The sequence below is a fragment of the Tribolium castaneum genome, chromosome 7, assembly GCF_031307605.1.
Source record: "Tribolium castaneum strain GA2 chromosome 7, icTriCast1.1, whole genome shotgun sequence".
In the NCBI taxonomy this organism is placed as follows: domain Eukaryota; kingdom Metazoa; phylum Arthropoda; class Insecta; order Coleoptera; family Tenebrionidae; genus Tribolium; species Tribolium castaneum.
Genome location: NC_087400.1, coordinates 3,532,758 through 3,552,497, shown reverse-complemented (window position 1 = coordinate 3,552,497; position 19,740 = coordinate 3,532,758). Strand labels below are relative to the sequence as shown.

Genomic DNA, 19,740 nt, shown 5'->3' with positions numbered 1-19,740 from the left:
GAGGAGGCGGCGGTGCAAAGCGTCGCGACGCTTCGGGATCAAAGGGAGGGTTAAGAGATAAACCGGCGGAGGCGTGGGAGCTCAGCGCCGGATTCGGGGAATAGGGAAGCAGGAATAAAGGGGAGTTTAGGGATTTGGGGCGATTAAGTTGAGTTGAGTTCAGGGAGAAAATAAATGACGGTATTTTCAAAACAGCATGAGACAAGTGGCAATCAAGTCCACAATTCACTGAAAAAAACTATTTATATAATTTAAAATTACTACGAAAAATTTAAGAATTTAAACAACAAAAGTCGCTGTGTTTAAATGCAAGTGCAAAAATGTAAATAAAATGTAAAATAACATTCTTGCAGTATAAGGTTCAAAATTATTCGATTCTCAAATCATAATTGATTATATCTACAGGGTTAGTCTACAAAAAGCATTTTTTATTATAACTCGAGAGCTAATAATCGCACAGAATCGAGCCTTTGCTATTAAATATTTTGTACTTTTCTCTGTATCTGTGAATTTTTTCACAATTTTTCGACAATTCCTTATACAATTAACTAATTAATTAATTACTATTAAGTAGCTGCAAACTTGAAATTTTAGAATCTAAACAACAAAGTCGCTGTGTTTGAATGCAAGTGCAAAAATGTGAATAAAATGTAAAATAACTTTCTTGCAGTATAAGGTTCAAAATTATTCGATTCTCGAATCATAATTGATTATATCTACAGGGTTAGTCTACAAAAATCATTTTTTATTATAACTCGAGAGCTAATAATCGCACAGAATCGAGCCTTTGCTATTAAATATTTTGTACTTTTCTCTGTATCTGTGAATTTTTTCATAATTTTTCTACAATTCTTCATACAATTAATTAATTAATTAATTACTATTAAGTAGCTGCAAACTTGAAATTTTAGAATCTAAACAACAAAGTCGCTGTGTTTGAATGCAAGTGCAAAAATGTAAATAAAATGTAAAATAACTTTCTTGCAGTATAAGGTTCAAAATTATCCGATTCTCGGATCATAATTATATCTACAGGGTTTATAATATTTTATTATAACTCGAGAGCTAATAACCTCACAGAATCGAGTCTTTACTATTAAATATTTTGTACTTTTCTCTGTATCTGTGAATTTTTTCACAATTTTTCGACAATTCCTTATACAATTAATTAATTAATTAATTACTATTAAGTAGCTGCAAACTTGAAATTTTAGAATCTAAAGAACAAAGTCGCTGTGTTTAAATGCAAGTGCAAAAATGTAAATAATATGTAAAATAACTTTCTTGCAGTATAATGTTCAAAATTTTTCGATTCTCGAATCATAATTGATTATATCTACAGGGTTAGTCTACAAAAAGCATTTTTTATTATAACTCGAGAGCTAATAACCGCACAGAATCGAGTCTTTACTATTAAATATTTTGTACGTTTCTCTGTATTTGTGAATTTTTTCACAATTTTTCTACAATTCCTTATACAATTAATTAATTAATTAATTACTATTAAGTAGTTGCAAACTTGAAATTTTAGAATCTAAACAACAAAGTCGCTGTGTTTAAATGCAAGTGCAAAACTGTAAATAAAATGTAAAATAACTTTCTTGCAGTATAAGGTTCAAGATTATTCGATTCTCGAATCATAATTGATTATATCTACAGGGTTAGTCTACAAAAAGCATTTTTTATTATAACTCAAAAGCTAATAATCGCACAGAATCGAGCCTTTGCTATTAAATATTTTGTACTTTTCTCTGTATCTGTGAATTTTTTCACAATTTTTCTACAATTCCTTATACAATCAATTAATTAATTAATTACTATTAAGTAGCTGCAAACTTGAAATTTTAGAATCAAAAATCTAGGAATTTGAAATTTAAGAAAGATTAAAAAATTAGAAGTTTCAAAAGGCTGAGCTCTCTGTACAGTCACTTTAAAAAAAATGACACACCTAAAACAGCAGCCACAAAACTTTTCCATGTGATACAGTTAATGCAGACGTTTGACTAGTTCACAAAATAGACATTGTAAATTTTATGATCTAAAAAATTTTAGTTGGACGTTTGTTACCAGCGCGTTTGGTAAAAGTGTCATTCTTTTTGATTGTGACTGTACCTAAAAATTTAATCAAATACGAAAAAAAATTTTTTTTTAAATTATAATTTAAGAAATTTCAGTAAACAAAACAAATAAAAAACATTTGGCGTTAAAAATGCTTTATTTAATTGCGATTTTTGCCACAAAGTTAGAACAAAAGCCGCTTCATGCTCTTGTCCTGATTGATAATTTTCAACGAAATAAGCCCTGGTAGTACCGGAATCCATTTAGTTTCCAAATCTGGTACAATTTCCGACTCTTTACTAACACTTGTGCGAATTAAGACAGGTTTGATACATCTTGGATCATGGTAGGAAGCCTTATTTTTCACCCATTTGATGGTACAGTTCTCTGGGATGGTTTCACGTGGTACCAGCTCATGTAAAGTACCACAAGTGAAAAAACTGAATTTGTGAACGACTTGTTGGTACTCCTCACAACGACAAATTTCCATTTTTTTTATTAATTTTTTGACATTTTTTGACAAGTACCGTTTGTATTAGAATAAAAAATGAAAACAATTGGTAATCGTTGTTGGTTTTGCGGTTTCAATAGTAATAATCTAATCAGGTTCGTTCCCAACAAGCAAATAAACAAAATAAATTTCGTAAAAATTCAAAAAAATTAAAAAAATGTTGGTTTCCTCCAATTTTGATAAAATTTTTGTATAAATACGTAAATAACAGTGGCGTTGTGCATAAACACGTCTCAAAATGTCTGAACTTAAACCAATCAAAATTCGCCAACCGGCCGCCAACCAACTCCTCGAGCATGCCAAAAAAATTGAGGTAGTACCTTTTTGAAAAAACAAAATTTCAAAATTTTTTTCTAGCATGAGGATCGTGAATCGGCCACCACCAACTCAGGCAACCCCATCTCCTACAAGGACGCCACCCTCACCGTGGGCAAAAAAGGTACCACCTTGTTCCAGGACTGGGTACTGATCGACGAACTCGCCCACTTCAGCAGGGAACGGATCCCAGAACGCGTGGTCCATGCAAAAGGTGCTGGGGCGTTCGGGTACTTCGAGGTCACCCATGACATCACCCAGTACACGGCGGCCAAGGTGTTCGCCCATGTGGGCAAGAAAACACCCATTGCGGTGCGTTTTTCCCAAGTGGCTGGGGAGATGGGCTACCCGGACACTGTGAGGGATATTCGGGGATTTGCGGTGAAGTTTTACACAGAGGACGGGATCTGGGATTTGGTCGGGAACAACACTCCCTTGTTTTTCGTCCGGGATTGTGCCCTTTTTCCCAGTTTTATCCACATTTTGAAGAGAAATCCGGTGACGCATTTGCGGCCGGATTATGACATGTTTTGGGATTTTATCTCTTTGAGACCAGAATCAACCCATCAGACGTTGGTGTTTTTTTCGGATAGGGGTGAGTTAATCCCGGGAATCCCAGAGATGCGGCAAAAGACCAGAAAAAAACGTTGTTTTGTGAATAATTGAATGGGTTAGCAAGATGTGATCGAGTGACTTGTTTACGTATCAAAGATTTGGTATTTCTGAAATTTTTGATTCTTGAAGGTGTTCAGTTTTATTAATTTTGTAATTGAAAAATTGTAGAACAGAAACTGCAATTTATAGTTTTCTACTAATTTTTTTAGTTCTCAAAACACGCAATCTTGTGATTTTGTAATTCACCTTATGATGGTCGGGTTTGGAACACTTGAAACTAGAACACGAAAGGTTAAAGTTTTTGGAAAAAGTGCTTCAACGCTGATTATTTGCTACTTCTAATTTTTGAATTTGAGGATTGTAGCATTTGGTGTTTTTGTGCAAAACATTTCTAAACACCGAACTCTAAATAAGTGGGAATTAAGTCCAAGAAACTTGACGCTTGAATTTGCGTTTCTAGGCTTTTACAAACACAGAAGTCACAAATTTATTAAATTTCTAAAATTTCTAACACCGTAGAGCCTTGAATTTTAATTTTTTGTGTAGAAATGTAAAATGTAGAAGGTCGGGTCAGGGTCACGTCAATCAATTAACTAGGTTTTTAAGTTTTAGGATCTTAGAAACTGATAATTCTGTCGGAAACTAAAATTTGCAAAAGTAAATTCAAAAATGAAAAACTACAGTTGAATTTTAAAAATTCTAGGTATTGTAAACATGCAATCTCAAAAAATGCTAAAACTTTGTGATTATCGAATCGTAAAATTTCTGTTCTATTCTTAGCTAGTTTTTAGAATTTGGAAATATTGAGACGTAAAATTTAAAATCGTATAAATTAACTCTAGAATTGCAGGTTTTATATTTGTTTTATTTCTAGAATCGTATAATATGCTTAGAAATTAAGTCCCAAAATGTGAAGTATGAAAGGTTTTAGAATATCAAATGATTAGGACAAGAAATTTATTATTAAGGATTTCTAATTTCGAGTTCAAAAATTATTAAAAAAAAAATCCAAAAACTTGGTCTTCTAATAGAAATTTGAGGTAACTGTTCAAATTATATTTAAACTTTAGCAATGTCGTGATTTTTGATGTTAACTTTGCAAAATTAGAGATTCTAAAATCGTACAATTTGCTACTTTAAATTCTAAAATTATTAGAACGTTCTAAAAACTTGGTTTTTCATTACAAAAAAAAAATCACAAATGTATACCAAAAAACTAAAATCAGGGCAACTAGAAATTCAGAAGAACCATCCTGAGATTCTAACATTTCCAAATTCTGAAATCATTGTAGTATATGAACTAGAATTTAGTCCTTCATAAAGCATCAATTTCTAAATTTTAAAAATTTGGACTTTGGTGCCTACAAAACTTGAATGTCGAAAATAAATCAATTTCAGAAATCTAGAAATTGAGAAGCTTGAGGTACATTTTGCAAACAAGTTATTGTAACCATAGAAGCATAGATTTGCAAACGTTGGGATTCTAAAATCTCATAATTTGGAAGCAAAAAATTCAGAATCGTTAGAACATAATTGCAAATTTCTAGCAACTTTGGTCTTGTAATTTTTGTAGAAAGCTTTGAACTCGAGCCATTTTCAAGCATTCAATTCTGAAAATACGGAAACAGAATACAAGAAACACAGAACCTAATTACCAAAGTGTTCTAATTTTTAGAACTTGCAAATCTAAAAATTTTGAGCTTTTTGTTAACAACTCGAATTTACAAACATGTATCCAAAACGTAGAATCTTTCAAGAGTTTTAAATTGTACAATTCTGGAAGCCGAAATTTATAGTTGTTGCTTTCCAAGTCTTGTAGATTACGTTGTTGTAATCTAAAATTTAGATTTCTAAAAACCATAGTCTTAAAAACTTGTTCCATCTTCTCCAGAAACCCAGACTTGTGATTGCGGATTTTTGAATCTTAATTTCTTAGTTCTAAAACCAGGGATTGCAAATTTCTAACAAATATTTACACAAGTTTGAAGAATTTACTTTTCGATTATGAATTACTAGACTCGTAATATTAGAATTTTCCAAGACCTGACTTCCTTTACTTTAGAAATTCTAGTAACTTCTCAAAATTCCATAGAGATCAAAAATGCTAACTCTAGAAATTGCAGAATCAGCAGATTTACATTCCAGAATTCTAGACGCCTAGAAGCGTAGTTCTAAAAACTTATAACTCCTTCAATTGTGTTAGATCTTTAGATCTTTCCAAATAGGTTTATGTTAGATTTCTAGAAACCCAGTTTCTAGGAATCCCCTCTAGCTACCGCCACATGCACGGCTATGGTGCCGACACCTTCGGCTTCGTCAACGAATTCGGCCAATTCTTCTACTGCAAATTCCACTACCTCACCGACCAAGGCATTGGCACCCTGGGCTCAGCCCGTGCCACTGAAATCGCCGGCCAAGACCCCGACTTCCTCATCCGCGACCTCTACAACGCCATCGCCACCGGAAACTACCCCACTTGGTCCTTCTACATCCAGATAATGACCCCAGAACAGGCCGAAAAGCACCCCTGGGACCCCTTTGACGTCACCAAAGTGTGGCTCCATGCCGACTTCCCCCTAATCCCAGTGGGCAAGCTGGTCCTCAACCGCAATCCCAAAAACTACTTTGCCGAAGTGGAGCAAATGGCCTTCGATCCCGCGCATTTAATCCCAGGGATTGAACCCTCACCCGATCGCATGCTCCAGGGCCGGCTTTTCAACTATGGGGACACCGCACGGTACCGACTGGGGGCCAATAATTTGCAACTGCCGGTTAATAGCCCCTTCAAGTTGCATAATTTCAGCAGGGACGGGTTTGCCACGTTGGACAGTCAAGGGGGGGCTCCCAATTATCACCCCAATAGTTTTGGGGGGCCTGATAATGATAAGAGGGCGTTGGCTTTGTCCCCACTTTTGCCAGTGGTGGGGAATGCAGGGAGGTACGATAATGGAGGGGAGGATTGGGATAATTTTGGGCAAGCGAGGTTGTTGTACCATCGGGTTTTGAAAGAGGATGAGAAGGAACGTTTGGTTGATAATATCGTTAATTGGTTGAAAAATGCCGCCGATTTTTTGCAAGAAAGGGCCATTCGGAACTTTGCGAATGTTGATGAGGAGTTTGCTAGGAAAATTAGGGAAAGGATTCAAGCCCAGGTCAAGCCAGTGGCTCTTGCTGAGTTGTAGACAAATTATTGCTTTGTATGATGATGGATAATAAAGAAGTTTTGCATTGAGTGTTGTTTTTTATTTCTGAAATTTCTTAGACTAGATAATGTTTTCTGTAAAATCATGTACAATTTTTCTCAAAAAAAAAGTATGGTAATAACTAAAATAAATCTCAAATACTGTTGGTCGTAGACGAAAAGTAAAATCAGTCTTGAAATTCTCGGACAATTTTACATAGAAAAATAAAAAATTAAAGATTTGTGACTAAATAGCTTGATGAAAAAAAATTTTGAATGAACCATCCATCTATGATTTTTACCTTCACGACTGAATATTGAGCGATATCTCAAAAACTAGAAGTCGTAGGTGAAAAATAAAATAAAATTTGAATTCCTCAGAAAATTTTACATAAAGAAAGTTAAAAAATTAGGTTCTCTGTCTTTACAAGTTGACAGAAAAAAATCTTGAATCTACCAGTCATCCAAAATTTTTCCTTCAAGACTGGCTTTTGATCGATATCTTAAAAACTATTAGTTGCACATAAAAACTATTGCCGGATTTGAGATTCTGAGACAATTTTACATTACAGCACTAAAACTTGAATGATTGTGACTAGTTTGACGATTATTGTTTAAAGATTAAAAAACTTATCTAAAGTTTTTAACTCAACGAACTAAATTTTGACCCATATCTCAAAAACTACAAAACTTACATAAAAACTAAAATTATATTTGAAATTCTGAGATAATTTTGCATTAAAACTGTAAACAATTGACGTTCTTGGTCTTTGTAACTTAATAGAAAAAATTCTTGAACCGACCGGTCATTCAAAATTTTTACCTTCAAGACTAGATTTTCTTCGATATTTCAGAAAATATTAGTTGTACATAAAAACCATTACCGGATTTGACATTCTAAGACAACTGTACATTAAAAAACTCAAATTTAAAAAATTTTAAAACTGTTTTAACAATTTGTCTTCCATTTTTACGACTTACCTAAAGTTTTTAACTTAACGAACCCAATTTTGACCAATATCTCAAAAACTACAAACCGTACATCAAAAATAAAATTAGATTCGAAATTCTGAGACGATTTTACTTTGGAAAAGTAAAAAATCATAGTGCTTTGTATTTGTACGTCGATAGAAAAAATTCTTGAATCAACCAGTCATCCAAAATTTTTACCTCCAAGACTGGCTTTTAATCGATATCTCAAAAACTATCAGTTGTGCAGAAAAACCATTACCGGATTTGATATTCTAAGACAATTTTACAGTAGAAGACTCGAATTTAAAAATCTTTTCGACTATTTTAACAATTTTTCTTCTATTTTTACAAATTACCTAGAGTTTTTAACTCAACGAACCGAATTTCGACCCATATCTCAAAAACTACAAACTACACATAAAAAATAAAATTAGATTCGGAATCCTGAGACGATTCTACATTAGAAAAGTCAAAAATTATAGTGCTTTGTATTTGTACGTCGATAGAAAAAATTCTTGAATCAACCAGTAATCGAAATTTTTTACCTTCAAGACTGGATTTTGCTTTATACCTTAGAAACTATAATTTGTACAATAAAACCATCACCAGATTTAAAATTCTGAGAAAATTTTACGTTAGAATATAAATATATATAAATATAAATAATAAATTTGAAGTATTTCGACGATTTTAACCAAAAAAAACACAAAAATGCTGTATAATTTATTTCAAATCAAATCCACAAAAATTAAAGATCGGCATGCGTTTTGGTCGTTTGTGCCTGAATTCCTGCTTTAATCTTCCTACCAAACTCCTCATCAACATTAGCAAAATTCTTGATTGCCCTTTCTTGCAAAAATCCGGCCGCATTTTTCAACCAACTCACTATATTATCAACCAAACGTTCTTTCTCCTCCTCTTTCAAAACCCGATGGTACAACAACCTCGCTTGCCCATAATTATCCCAATCCTCCCCTCCATTATCATACCTCCCAGCACTCCCCCCCACTTGCCAAAGGGGGGACAGCGCCTGCGCCCTCTTATCATTATCAGGCCCCCCAAAACTATTGGGGTGATAATTGGGAGCCCCCCCTTGACTGTCCAACGTCGCAAACCCGTCCCTGCTAAAATTATGCAACTTGAAGGGGCTATTAACCGGCAGTTGCAAATTATTGGCCCCCAGTCGGTACCGTGCGGTGTCCCCATAGTTGAAAAGCCGGCCCTGGAGCATGCGATCGGGCGAGGGTTCAATCCCTGGGATTAAATGCGCGGGATCAAAGGCCATCTGCTCCACTTCGGCAAAGTAGTTTTTGGGATTGCGGTTGAGGACCAGCTTGCCCACTGGGATTAGGGGGAAGTCGGCATGGAGCCACACTTTGGTGACGTCAAAGGGGTCCCAGGGGTGCTTTTCGGCCTGTTCTGGGGTCATTATCTGGATGTAGAAGGACCAGGAGGGGTAGTTTCCGGTGGCGATGGCGTTGTAGAGGTCACGGGTGTGAAAGTCGGGGTCTTGGCCGGCGATTTCGGTGGCTTTGGAGGAGCCAAGGGTGCGAATTCCTTGGTTGGTGAGGTAGTGGAATTTGCAGTAGAAGGGTTGGCCGTGGGAGTTGATGAGGGTGAAGGTGTTGGAACCGTAGCCGTGCATGTGGCGGTAACTGGAGGGGATTCCTAGAAATTGGGTTCCAGAATTCTAACATAACTCTATTTGGAAAGATCTAAAGATCTAACACAATTAAAGGTGTTAGAAGTTGTTAGAGCTACGGTTCTAGGCGTCTAAAATTCTGGAATCTAAATCTTCTGATGCGCAATTTCTAGAGTTAGCATTTTTGATCTTTATAGAATTTTGAAAAGTTACTAGAATTTCTAAAGTAAAGGAAGTCAGGTCTTGAAAAATTCTAATATTACGAGTCTAGTAATCCATAATCGAATAGTAAATTCTTCAAACTTGTGTAAATATTTGTTAGAAATTTGCAATCCCTGGTTTTAGAACTTAGAAATCAAGATTCAAAAATCCGCAATCACAAGTCTGGGTTTCTGGAGAAAATGGAACAAGTTTTAAAGACTATGGTTTTAGAAATCTAAATTTTAGATTACAACAACGTAATCTACAAGACTTGGAAAGCAATAACTATAAATTTCGGCTTCCAGAATTGTACAATTTAAAACTCTTGAAGGATTCTACGTTTTGGATACATGTTTGTAAATTTGAGTTGCTAACAAAAAGCTCAAAATTTTTAGAATTGCAAGTTCTAAAAATTAGAACACTTTGGTAATTAGGTTCTGTGTTTCTTGTATTCTGTTTCCGTATTTTTAGAATTTAACGCTTGAAAATGGTTCGAGTTCAAAGTTTTCTACAAAAATTACAAGACCAAAGTTGCTAGAAATTTGTAATTATGTTCTAACGTTTCTGAATTTTTTGCTTCCAAATTATGAGATTTTAGAATCCCAACGTTTGCAAATCTATGCTTCTATGGTTACAATAACTTGTTTGCAAAATGTACCTCAAGCTTCTCAATTTCTAGATTTCTGAAATTGATTTATTTTTGACATTCAAGTTTCGTAGGCACCAAAGTCTAAAATTCCGAAATTTAGAAATCGATGCTTTATGAAGTACTGAATTCTGGTTCCTATTCTACAATAATTTCAGAATTTGGAAATGTTAGAATCTCGAGATGATTCTTCTGAATTTCTAGTTGCCCTGATTATAGTTTTTTGGTATACATTTGTGAATTTTCATTTGTAATAAAAAACCAAGTTTTTAGAACGTTCTAATGATTTTAGAATTTAAAGTAGCAAATTGTACGATTTTAGAATCTCTAGTTTTGCAAAGTAAACATCTAAAATCACGACATTGCTAATGTTTAAATATAATTTAAACAGTTACCTCAAATTTCTATTAAAAGACCAAGTTCTTGGAATTCTTTTTAATAATTTTTGAACTCGAAATTAGAAATCTCTAATAATAAATTTCTTGTGCTAATCATTTGATATTCCAAAACCTTCCACATTTCACATTTTGGGATTTAATTTCCAAGCATATTATACGATTCTAGAAATAAAAAATTATAAAACCTGCAATTCTAGAGTTAACTAATACGATTCTAAATTTCACGACTCAATATTTCCAAATTCTAGAAACTAGCAAAGAATAGAATAGAAATTTTACGATTCGATAATCACAAAGTTTTAGCATTTTTTGAGATTGTATGTTTACAATAGCTAGAATTTCTAAAATTCAACTGTAGTTTTTCATTTTTGAATCCACATTTGCAAATTTTAGTCTCCAACAGAATTATGAGTTTCTAAGAATCTAAAACTTAAAAACCTAATTAATTGATTGACGTAACCCTGACCCGACCTTCCACATTTTACATTTCTATACAAAAAATTAAAATTCAAAGCTCTACGGAGTTAGAAATTTTAGAAATTCAATAAATTTGTGACTTCTGTGGTTGTAAAAGCCTAGAAACTCAAATTCAAGCGTCAAGTTTCTTGGACTTTATTCCCACTTATTTAGAGGTCGGTGTTTAGAAATGTTTTGCTCAAAAACACCAAATGCTACAATCCTCAAATTCAAAAATTAGAAGTAGCAAATAATCAGCGTTGAAGCACTTTTTCAAAAAACTTTAACCTTTCGTGTTCTAGTTTCAAGTGTTCCAAATGCGACCATCACAAGGTGAATTACGAAATCACAAGATTGCGTGTTTTGAGAACTAAAAAAATTAGTAGATAACTATAAATTGCAGTTTCTGTTCTACAATTTTTCAATTACAAAATTAATAAAACTGAACACCTTCAAGAATCAAAAATTCCAGAAATACCAAATCTTTGATACGTAAACAAGTCACTCGATCACATCTTGCTAACCCAATCAATTATTCACAAAACAATGTTTTTTTCTGGTCTTTTGCCGCATCCCTGGGATTCCCGGGATTAACTCACCCCTATCCGAAAACAACACTAACGTCTGATGGGTTGTTTCTGGTCTCAAAGAGATAAAATCCCAAAACATGTCATAATCCGGCCTCAAATGCGTCACCGGATTCCTCTTCAAAATGTGGATAAAACTGGGAAAAAGGATCGAATCCCGGATGAAAAAAATGGGAGTGTTGTTCCCGACCAAATCCCAGATCCCGTCCTCTGTGTAAAACTTCACCGCAAACCCTCGTACATCCCTCACAGTGTCCGGGTAGCCCATCTCCCCAGCCACTTGGGAAAAACGCACCGCAATGGGTGTTTTCTTGCCCACATGGGCGAACACCTTGGCCGCCGTGTACTGGGTGATGTCATGGGTGACCTCGAAGTACCCGAACGCCCCAGCACCTTTTGCATGGACCACCCGTTCTGGGATCCGTTCCCGGCTGAAGTGGGCGAGTTCGTCGAGCAGAACCCAGTCCTGGAGCAAGGTGGGGCCCTTTTAGCCCACGGTGAGGGTGGCGTCCTTGTTGGGGATGGGGTTGCCGGAGTTGGTGGTGGCGGATTCGTGGTCACTGTCCTGGAAAAGGGGGTCAAGGGTTGGGGGTTGAATTTTGAGGGGGCTGTACTACCGTGATTTTTTTGGCGTAAGTGAGGAGTTGGTTGGACGCTGGGTCGCGTTTTGGTTGGTGAGACATTTTCGTCGAGTGAGATTATGGGTGGTTTGGGTTGTTTTTATGCGGGGTTTATCGGAGGAAGTTGTGGGGACGGTTTGTTTATTGAGGAAATGCATTTAACATAACAAAAAAAAATTGTTATTCTATAGGTACATTGATTCAAAAATCGAAAATTTTAAGTTAAGTAATTCAAAAAATTTCTATCATTCTATTCAAAAACTTAACTTTTACGTTTCAATTTAGATTTAAGTTGCACTTAAAAATATTTTTTTTCCGGAGTTAATGTTAAAAAGAAGTTTATGAAAAACGTGTTAAAATACCTATACAAAAGCATAAAAATAATGCTAATTTCAATCAAAATAAGCGAATTCTTCAGTTGAAAAACCAGAATTGGGTTATGTTTGACATAAGAATCGAATTTTTGGAAGAAAAAGTGAACTTTTTTAGCTTAAAACATGGTAAAATTTTTGAAAACTTAAAAAATGAGTAACATTATTTTTGACATAAATAAGAATTTTAATCACAACAATTTGTTAAACTGCTCGAAAATAAAAATTAAGTCATTTTCAATTTGTTTTTTCTTGGTTTTTGATAATTTAGAACCGAGTTTCTTAAGTTTATAGTGAACAAACATGAAAAAAAGTTTAAATAAAACTGAAACTTTGCTATTTTCGACACAAAAATGGGATTTTTAAAACTCTTCCGTTGAAAATCAGTGAAAAAAGTAAGATTTAAATTATGTAAAAATAATAAACAAAATAATTGTTGAAAAATTTTAGAGAAAAGTGAGCTTTTACAAAAAAAAAATGTTAAAGATGTGCCACGAAAAATAGAAAAATAAAATTATTTTTGGTCTGAATAAGTGTCTAATTAACGCTAAAATCCAAAATTTAAAATTTAGATCTAAGTTATACTTTGTTTTTTTTTTTATAAAAATTTTGTTTTTTTCCGTAGTTAATGTTAAAAAAATTGTATGAAAAACGTGTTAAAATACCTATACTACCTTTACGAAAGCATAAAAATAACGCTAATTTTGATCAAAATAAGCGAATTTTTCAGTTGAAAAACCAAAATTGGGTCATTTTTGACATAAAAATCGAATTTTTGGAAAAGAAAGTGAGATTTTTTAGCTTAAAACATGAAAAAATTTTCGAAAATTTCAAAAATGAAAAATAACATTATTTTTGACATAAATAAGAATTTTAATCACAACTCAAAAATTTGTTAAACTGCTCCAGAATAAATATTAAGTCCTTTTCAATCTGTTTTTTTTGAATTTTTGGAAATTTAGAACCAAGTTTCTTGAGTTTTTAGTGAAAAAACATGAAAAAACGTTTAAACAAAGCTGAAACTTTACTATTTTCGACACAAAAATGGAATTTTTAGAACTTTTCCGTTGAAAGTCACTGAAAAAAAGTAGGATTTTAACCTAAAAACGTGTTGAAACCGTCGAAACTACAAAAAAAAACGTTGTTTTCGATTAAAATAAGTAGATTCTTTTTATTAAAGAACGTATTAAACCGAAGAAATTAAGTAAAAATAATAAAAAAAATTCTTGTTAAAAAATTTCGAAGAAAAGTGAGCTTTTACAGCTTATGTCCATAAAAAATACAAAAATAAATTATTTTTGGTCTAAATAAGTGGGTTTTTCGATAATTTAGGACACAATCTCGTGCGTTTTTAATTAAAAAACTTGTTCAAACGGTTTAAAAAAGCAAAAATTAAATTTTTCGTAGGAAAATATTGGCGAAAAAGTGAGTTTTTGATAAAAGGCGTGACGGTAAAATTTTCGAAAAACGAAAAAATAGCAATATTTTAGACCCAAATTAAAATTTGTGGTTCAAAATGTTAAAATATCAATAAATAGATGTGTTATTTTTTAAAATTTTGAGCAAAATATCTCGGAGTTTTAGTTGAAAAGAAGCTAAAACCAGTCTTAATTTCGACAAAAAATCTATAAGAACTTTTCGTTGAAGTTAGAATTTTTGAAATTAGTTATTTATTTAATGAGTTTGGGTGTAAATCGGACGCTTTATTTCACGAGTGGATTTTTAAACCACGAGTGAAAACGAGTGGTTTATCATCCACGAGGCGAAATAAATGAACCGATTTACACAAAAACGAGTTGAATACAACATTTTATTCTTCGAAATAGACTCAGCAAGGCATAAAATTGCTTAAATTTGTTAAAAATAATCTGACGTTTCGTACTGAGAAATGCCAAACAGTTGTCAAAACTTCCTTACACAGGAGAAAAACCGTAAATTTTGACAGTGTCGAAGAATAAAAGTGTTTTAAGTTCAAAATTTTCCAGAAACGCAAAAACAACATTTTTTATAAATAATAATAATAAAACGAAAAATACTAAACCATTCCAAAATACACCTAATATTATTTTCGGTGATTTAGGGCGAAACCTGTAAAGTTTTTCTTTTTTAAAAAACCAAAAATTTTTATTAAAGATTTTTTTTGACATTTTTCGTTAAAAATTCGTAGAAGGAATCACTAAATTATAAATTAATTATTAATTATTTTTCCCGTTTAGAAAAATTTTGAAATTAAGTCGAAAATGAGATTTGTGTCTTAGTACATTTCACAGCCAGAAACGCAATTATTTCAAGCAAATAATAAATTTAAAACTTCAGTTTGAAAACATCGCACATTCAGAACGAAACGAGGCCCGCGATCCACCAGGAAAACATCAATTTCAGGAAGCGAAACCGCATTCCAATCTCACTTCCACTAACAAAAATCACATTTAAATTCATACGAAAAAAATTCAAAAAAAAATCAATCCCCAGGCAAATTATTTAGCCACGAAAAGTTCCACCCAACAAATGCAATTTCGTGCCATTTTATTGTAATTCCAACTCGATAAACCCCCAAAAAATCAAAACACAAACATGAAAGAACGTCGTTTTAACACGCAACAAAGCTCGAATTTTCGAGCACTTTTTCGCAATTAATCAGAAAAGCACGCAATAAACCCGCTCCCAAGCCCGCTTTTTCCACTTTTTTCCATCCGAACTCACTCATGCGTGAATTTATTGGAAATCAAATCCATATGAGTGTCAGGAGTTCAGAATAAAGCGCCGGTGTTTTTCACATGTGAAGGCCTGGATTTCAGCCACATATGGGCCAGCAGCCGATCGATCCAATTCGCAGCAGGAACCCATGACTCGGGGCCCGCGCCCGACCGCTAGCAGGACCGCAGGAGTGCGAACAAACGGCCGCAACATCAACTGTCAGCAGGACATGACTGACAGAAGTTGCCGTAGTGGCGATGTCCTGGTGGCAGGAGCGCAGGAATGCATGCGACGCTGCAGGAGCGCCGTTAATTTATGCAAAAATTATCGGAAATTAAGCAGGAAACTTGACAAAAGATCAGAAGGCTGAAGGCGGTGCCGTGCGCTCACTTGAGGGGACTCGCAACTAAGGAATTTCAAACATTTCGGTTCAAGTAAAGGGGTAAGACGATAGTGAATTCTGGGTGACAGGATAGCAGGAAGTGGTGGAACACAAACGGGGGAAAAACGCACTTTTACAACGTTTCCTGACTGGTTTTTTTCGATTGATTGCTGAATACAGCACTAATTGTAATTAATTACGAAAGTGGTGGTTAATTTTTGGCGCAATTAATTAAAATCGCGGCGAAATTCGCTTTAATGTGGGATTTGAGTCACGAGGCGCCATCTTGCGACGCCATTTCGTGACTACTTGAGGAATTTGGTGTGATTATTCTGAGTTAGGATGGAATTTATTAAAATACCGACGGAAATACCGAATGATGTACGAGAAGGCGCCATATTGTGACGCCATTTTGTGAGCACTTAAGGAAGTTTCGTTAATAATTATTGAAATTTGGTCAAAGTTGAATAAAATCAGGTCAAAGTATGGATTTGAAGCAGGGAGCGCCATCTTTCGACGCCATCTTGTTACCAGTTGAGTAATTTTCTTCTGAGATCGTTGCAATTTAGATGAAATTAATTAAAATCAAACCAAAAGAGGGTTTACTGCCTGATTTAATGCAAAAGGCGCCATTTTGCGAAGCCATTTTGTGACCAGTTGAAAAAGCTTCTCTTTAATAATCGAGATTTGGTCAAAATTAATTAAAATCGGGTCAAAAACCGGTTTAGAGACTGATTTGAGGTAAAAAAACGCCATCTTGCGACGCCATTTTTCGCAGTTTTAAAACATATTTTCATAAATTGCAAATAGATTTGGTGAAAATGAAATATAATTGGATTTAATGCTCGATCTGAGACAAAAGTAGCCATCTTGTGACGCCATTTTGTGACTAGTTTACAAATTTTCTTTTGGGATCTTTTAAGTTTGAACGAAATTAATTAAAATCAAACCTAAAAAGGGTTTACTGCCTGATTTATTGCAAAAGGCGCTATTTTGAGACGCCATTTTGTGAGAAAATTTCTCTTTAATAATCGAAATTTAGTCGAAATTAATTAAAATCAAACCTAAAAACGGTTTACTGCCTGATTTAATGCAAAAGGCGCCATTTTGCAACGCCATTTTGTGAGAAAGTATCTCTTTAATAATCGAAATGTGGTCGAAATTCATTAAAATCAGGTCAAAAGAAACGGTTTCGAGACTGATTTGAGGTAAAAGACGCCATCTTGCACGCCATTTTTCGCAATTTTAAAACATATTTTCATGAATTGCAAATAGATTTGGTGAAAATGAAATATAATTGGATTTAATGCTCGATCTGAGGCAAAAGTAGCCATCTTGTGAAGCCATTTTGTGATCATTAAAGTTTGAACGAAATTAATTAAAATCAAACCTAAAAACGGCTGAATGTTCGATTTGAAGTATAAAAGGCGCCATCTTGCAACGCCATTATTTTAAGTAATTTTAAAACTTTTTTTCATAAATGGCAAATACCCTCGGGCCGCCATTTTACGACACCATTTTGTGCCAAACTGTATTATTTTAATTACCTAAATAAAGTAGGCTGAAGCCATTCATTGTAGTGTTTTATAAAAAATGAAATTTGGTCAAAAAAGGCGCCATTTTGTAGCTAGTTGACTTAATTTCTTTATTAATTACAATTTTCTCAAAATTAGGATTAAAATCGAGGCAAAAATCCGTTTATTTCAGTCATCTTGAGACGCCATTTTGTAGCAACACGAAAACTTCTTTCTAAATTACAATTAATTACGATTGCGTTCTAATTTGTTGAAAATTAATTGGTATCGTGCGATAAAACAAAGTATTTATTATCCGATTTGATAAAAAAAGGCGCCATCTTGAGACGCCATTTTGTGACTAGTTGTGAAATTTTCTTTTGTGCAAATTGTAATTTGGTTGAAATTAATTAAAATCGGGTCAAATGTCCGATTTAAAGCAACAGGCGCCATCTTGCGCCGCCATTTCGTGGCTGAAAGCGAAACACGTGACGCGTGGTTGGAGTGTTGTTGGTATTAGGAGGACAGAGGTGGGAGGAGTCAAGACGGCGCATATCCAATACGCTTTTGTAATTGGAAAATTAGTTCGCTTGATTTTAATTAATTTTTGGAAATTGGGAATCCTGATCTAGTTAGCGTTATTAAACGTCAAAATATATTATGTAACCATAACTCGAATTATTCCATTTTTGGCATAAAAATTTGTACTATTCCCTGATTTTAAAAGTAAAAACTATATCCTATATGAAACGCCATATTGGAAAATGGCGTCCACAATTTTTATTTTCACAGAAAATGACCAAAAACTTACAATTTCTAAGCGTATATTCAGCTAAAATTTAATAATGCGCAAAAATTTCTTAATAAGTAAGCCAATTTTCCTGCTAGAAAAATAAATTTTCTTGCTAAAAAATAAATTTTCCCTTATCATCTCCGTGTTACACCTCATCCCAACCCATTTCCTCCTTTATTAAAAATCGATAACCTCGTATAATTCCTCACCTTGTAACCCATTTGGGCCAAACAAACAAATCTGCTACAACCCGATCTAAATTTACGCTTCATAAATTCTCCTTGAACCGAGAAAAGTAGCAATTTTCCTCATCACTGACTAATTACCGCCCAAGGTCGGGAATTATAAAATTTTTCACATTTTTCCTGCATGTTTACACACTCGAAAAAAAATTAGGTCACTGTCATCCCAACTAAAAATAACTCGAGTGACTCGAATCGTGTCAATTTTGCGTAAGTATTTTTAGCCAAAACGTCACAATTTTCGGGAGTTGTTGTGACCTCAACTAGGAGCGGCAGTGGGTGCAGCCATTATTATAAAAAAATTAAATGAAACGAATTTCGACCCGAATTTCATACATGCGGATGTGCAAAATTAGATTCATTGCAGAAATTTTGAAATTCGTCTCGTAAGTGTTGCCAAAATAGAAAAAACGCGATTATTTGCGAAAATTTGTACAGTGGAGTACAAAACTAACGTGAAAATGTACAAACACGGGCACAAGTAACGTCAATCTGGTCGTAATCCCAGGAAATATACCAAATCCAAAAATAAGAAAAAATCAACTTACCTGTCACAACTTCAAATATGTTTAAAAAATCAGGTTATTACGAAAAATTCGGAAGTATAAACAGAGGCAAAATCAACGTCAAAATTTTGAAGAATTCTTCAAAGTAAATAACAGCAAAAGTAAAGTCAAAATTTGTCTTATTTTTTGGAAATTGTTACCAACATAGTAACTTTAATAACAGTTCACAAAATTTCTAGTGTGAAATAATTTTTCCATGGCCAACTACTTTCATATATTTTGAATATATTTTTTATCAAAAGTAGATATAAATATCAAACTGTATTTAAATTGTTTTCAGTTCAGAAAAAAACAAGCTTTTCGAAAAAGTCATGGCCAACTATCATTCCTATTAAAAATATGTATAACTTTCTGTTATTGGTGTTATTACAGCTAAAGGAATGACTAAAAAAAATCGATGATAACATTAATAAATTCTCTGTAAAAAAGTGCCTTATAATGTTTATGTTTCAAATGGAAGATATGAGATACAGAGAAGAATCAACTTACCTGTTGTCAAAGCGTCAATATTATTTTTGAAAAATTAAAAAATATGCGTTGTCCAAACAATTTTCAAAAATACAAAAAAAAAACAAAATCAATTCGAAAGTAATAAAGTATCACTTATTTATATTTTTTTTCACGAAATTGTGGATAATTTAAAAACCACATAACCAAACATTTGGTTTTCCCATAAAGTTATTAATAGAAAATTGCTTTAAAACGTCACCACTGATCAACTCACCCATAAAAACAACAAAAACACCAATCACCACGCCACCCATGATTCTACAAAACTAACCACTTGAGTCAATTTTTTCCGAGTAGGCCGTGCATAGTAATATTCGCGATCGCGACTTGTTACGTTCCACTGTTATAAATACGCGCCTAATATTTAAGAATGATGGAATTCGCGCGCATGCGCATTGTGCATCAAGTAGGCGTGCGTCAGAAACATTAAACATACGAGTTGATAATTTTAGAAAAATCAAGT

At 33.7% G+C, this 19,740-nt stretch overlaps 2 protein-coding genes and 1 pseudogene across 2 annotated transcripts in view; 1 reads left to right on the top strand and 2 right to left on the bottom strand.

Moving 5' to 3' along the window:
- The window catches only part of LOC658334 (xaa-Pro aminopeptidase ApepP), a 29,890-nt gene extending 10,214 nt beyond the window's left edge, over nucleotides 1-19,676 (bottom strand). The window contains exon 1 of the mRNA XM_008200550.3: nucleotides 19,492-19,676. Within this exon, the coding sequence (XP_008198772.1) occupies nucleotides 19,492-19,531 (40 nt within the window). The 5' untranslated portion in view covers nucleotides 19,532-19,676. The remainder of the gene's footprint in view (nucleotides 1-19,491) is intronic.
- Nucleotides 2,760-6,731, top strand: LOC658645 (catalase). The gene is made up of 3 exons (XM_965010.4): nucleotides 2,760-2,882; nucleotides 2,927-3,479; nucleotides 5,759-6,731. The coding sequence occupies exons 1-3, from the start codon at nucleotides 2,808-2,810 to the stop codon at nucleotides 6,679-6,681; spliced, it is 1,551 nt and encodes a 516-aa protein (XP_970103.1). The 5' UTR covers nucleotides 2,760-2,807; the 3' UTR covers nucleotides 6,682-6,731.
- Nucleotides 8,363-12,408, bottom strand: LOC658708 (catalase-like; annotated as a pseudogene).
- Nucleotides 19,677-19,740: the final 64 nt, after the last annotated feature.

Excerpts from the sequence above, each read along its gene's own strand:
- LOC658645 (XM_965010.4), top strand. The coding sequence starts at position 2,808 with ATGTCTGAACTTAAACCAATCAAAATTCGCCAACCGGCCGCCAACCAA. Across the intron at positions 2,883-2,926 it reads AGCATGCCAAAAAAATTGAG|CATGAGGATCGTGAATCGGC; the intron begins GTAGTACCTTTT and ends ATTTTTTTCTAG. Across the intron at positions 3,480-5,758 it reads GGTGTTTTTTTCGGATAGGG|GAATCCCCTCTAGCTACCGC; the intron begins GTGAGTTAATCC and ends CCCAGTTTCTAG.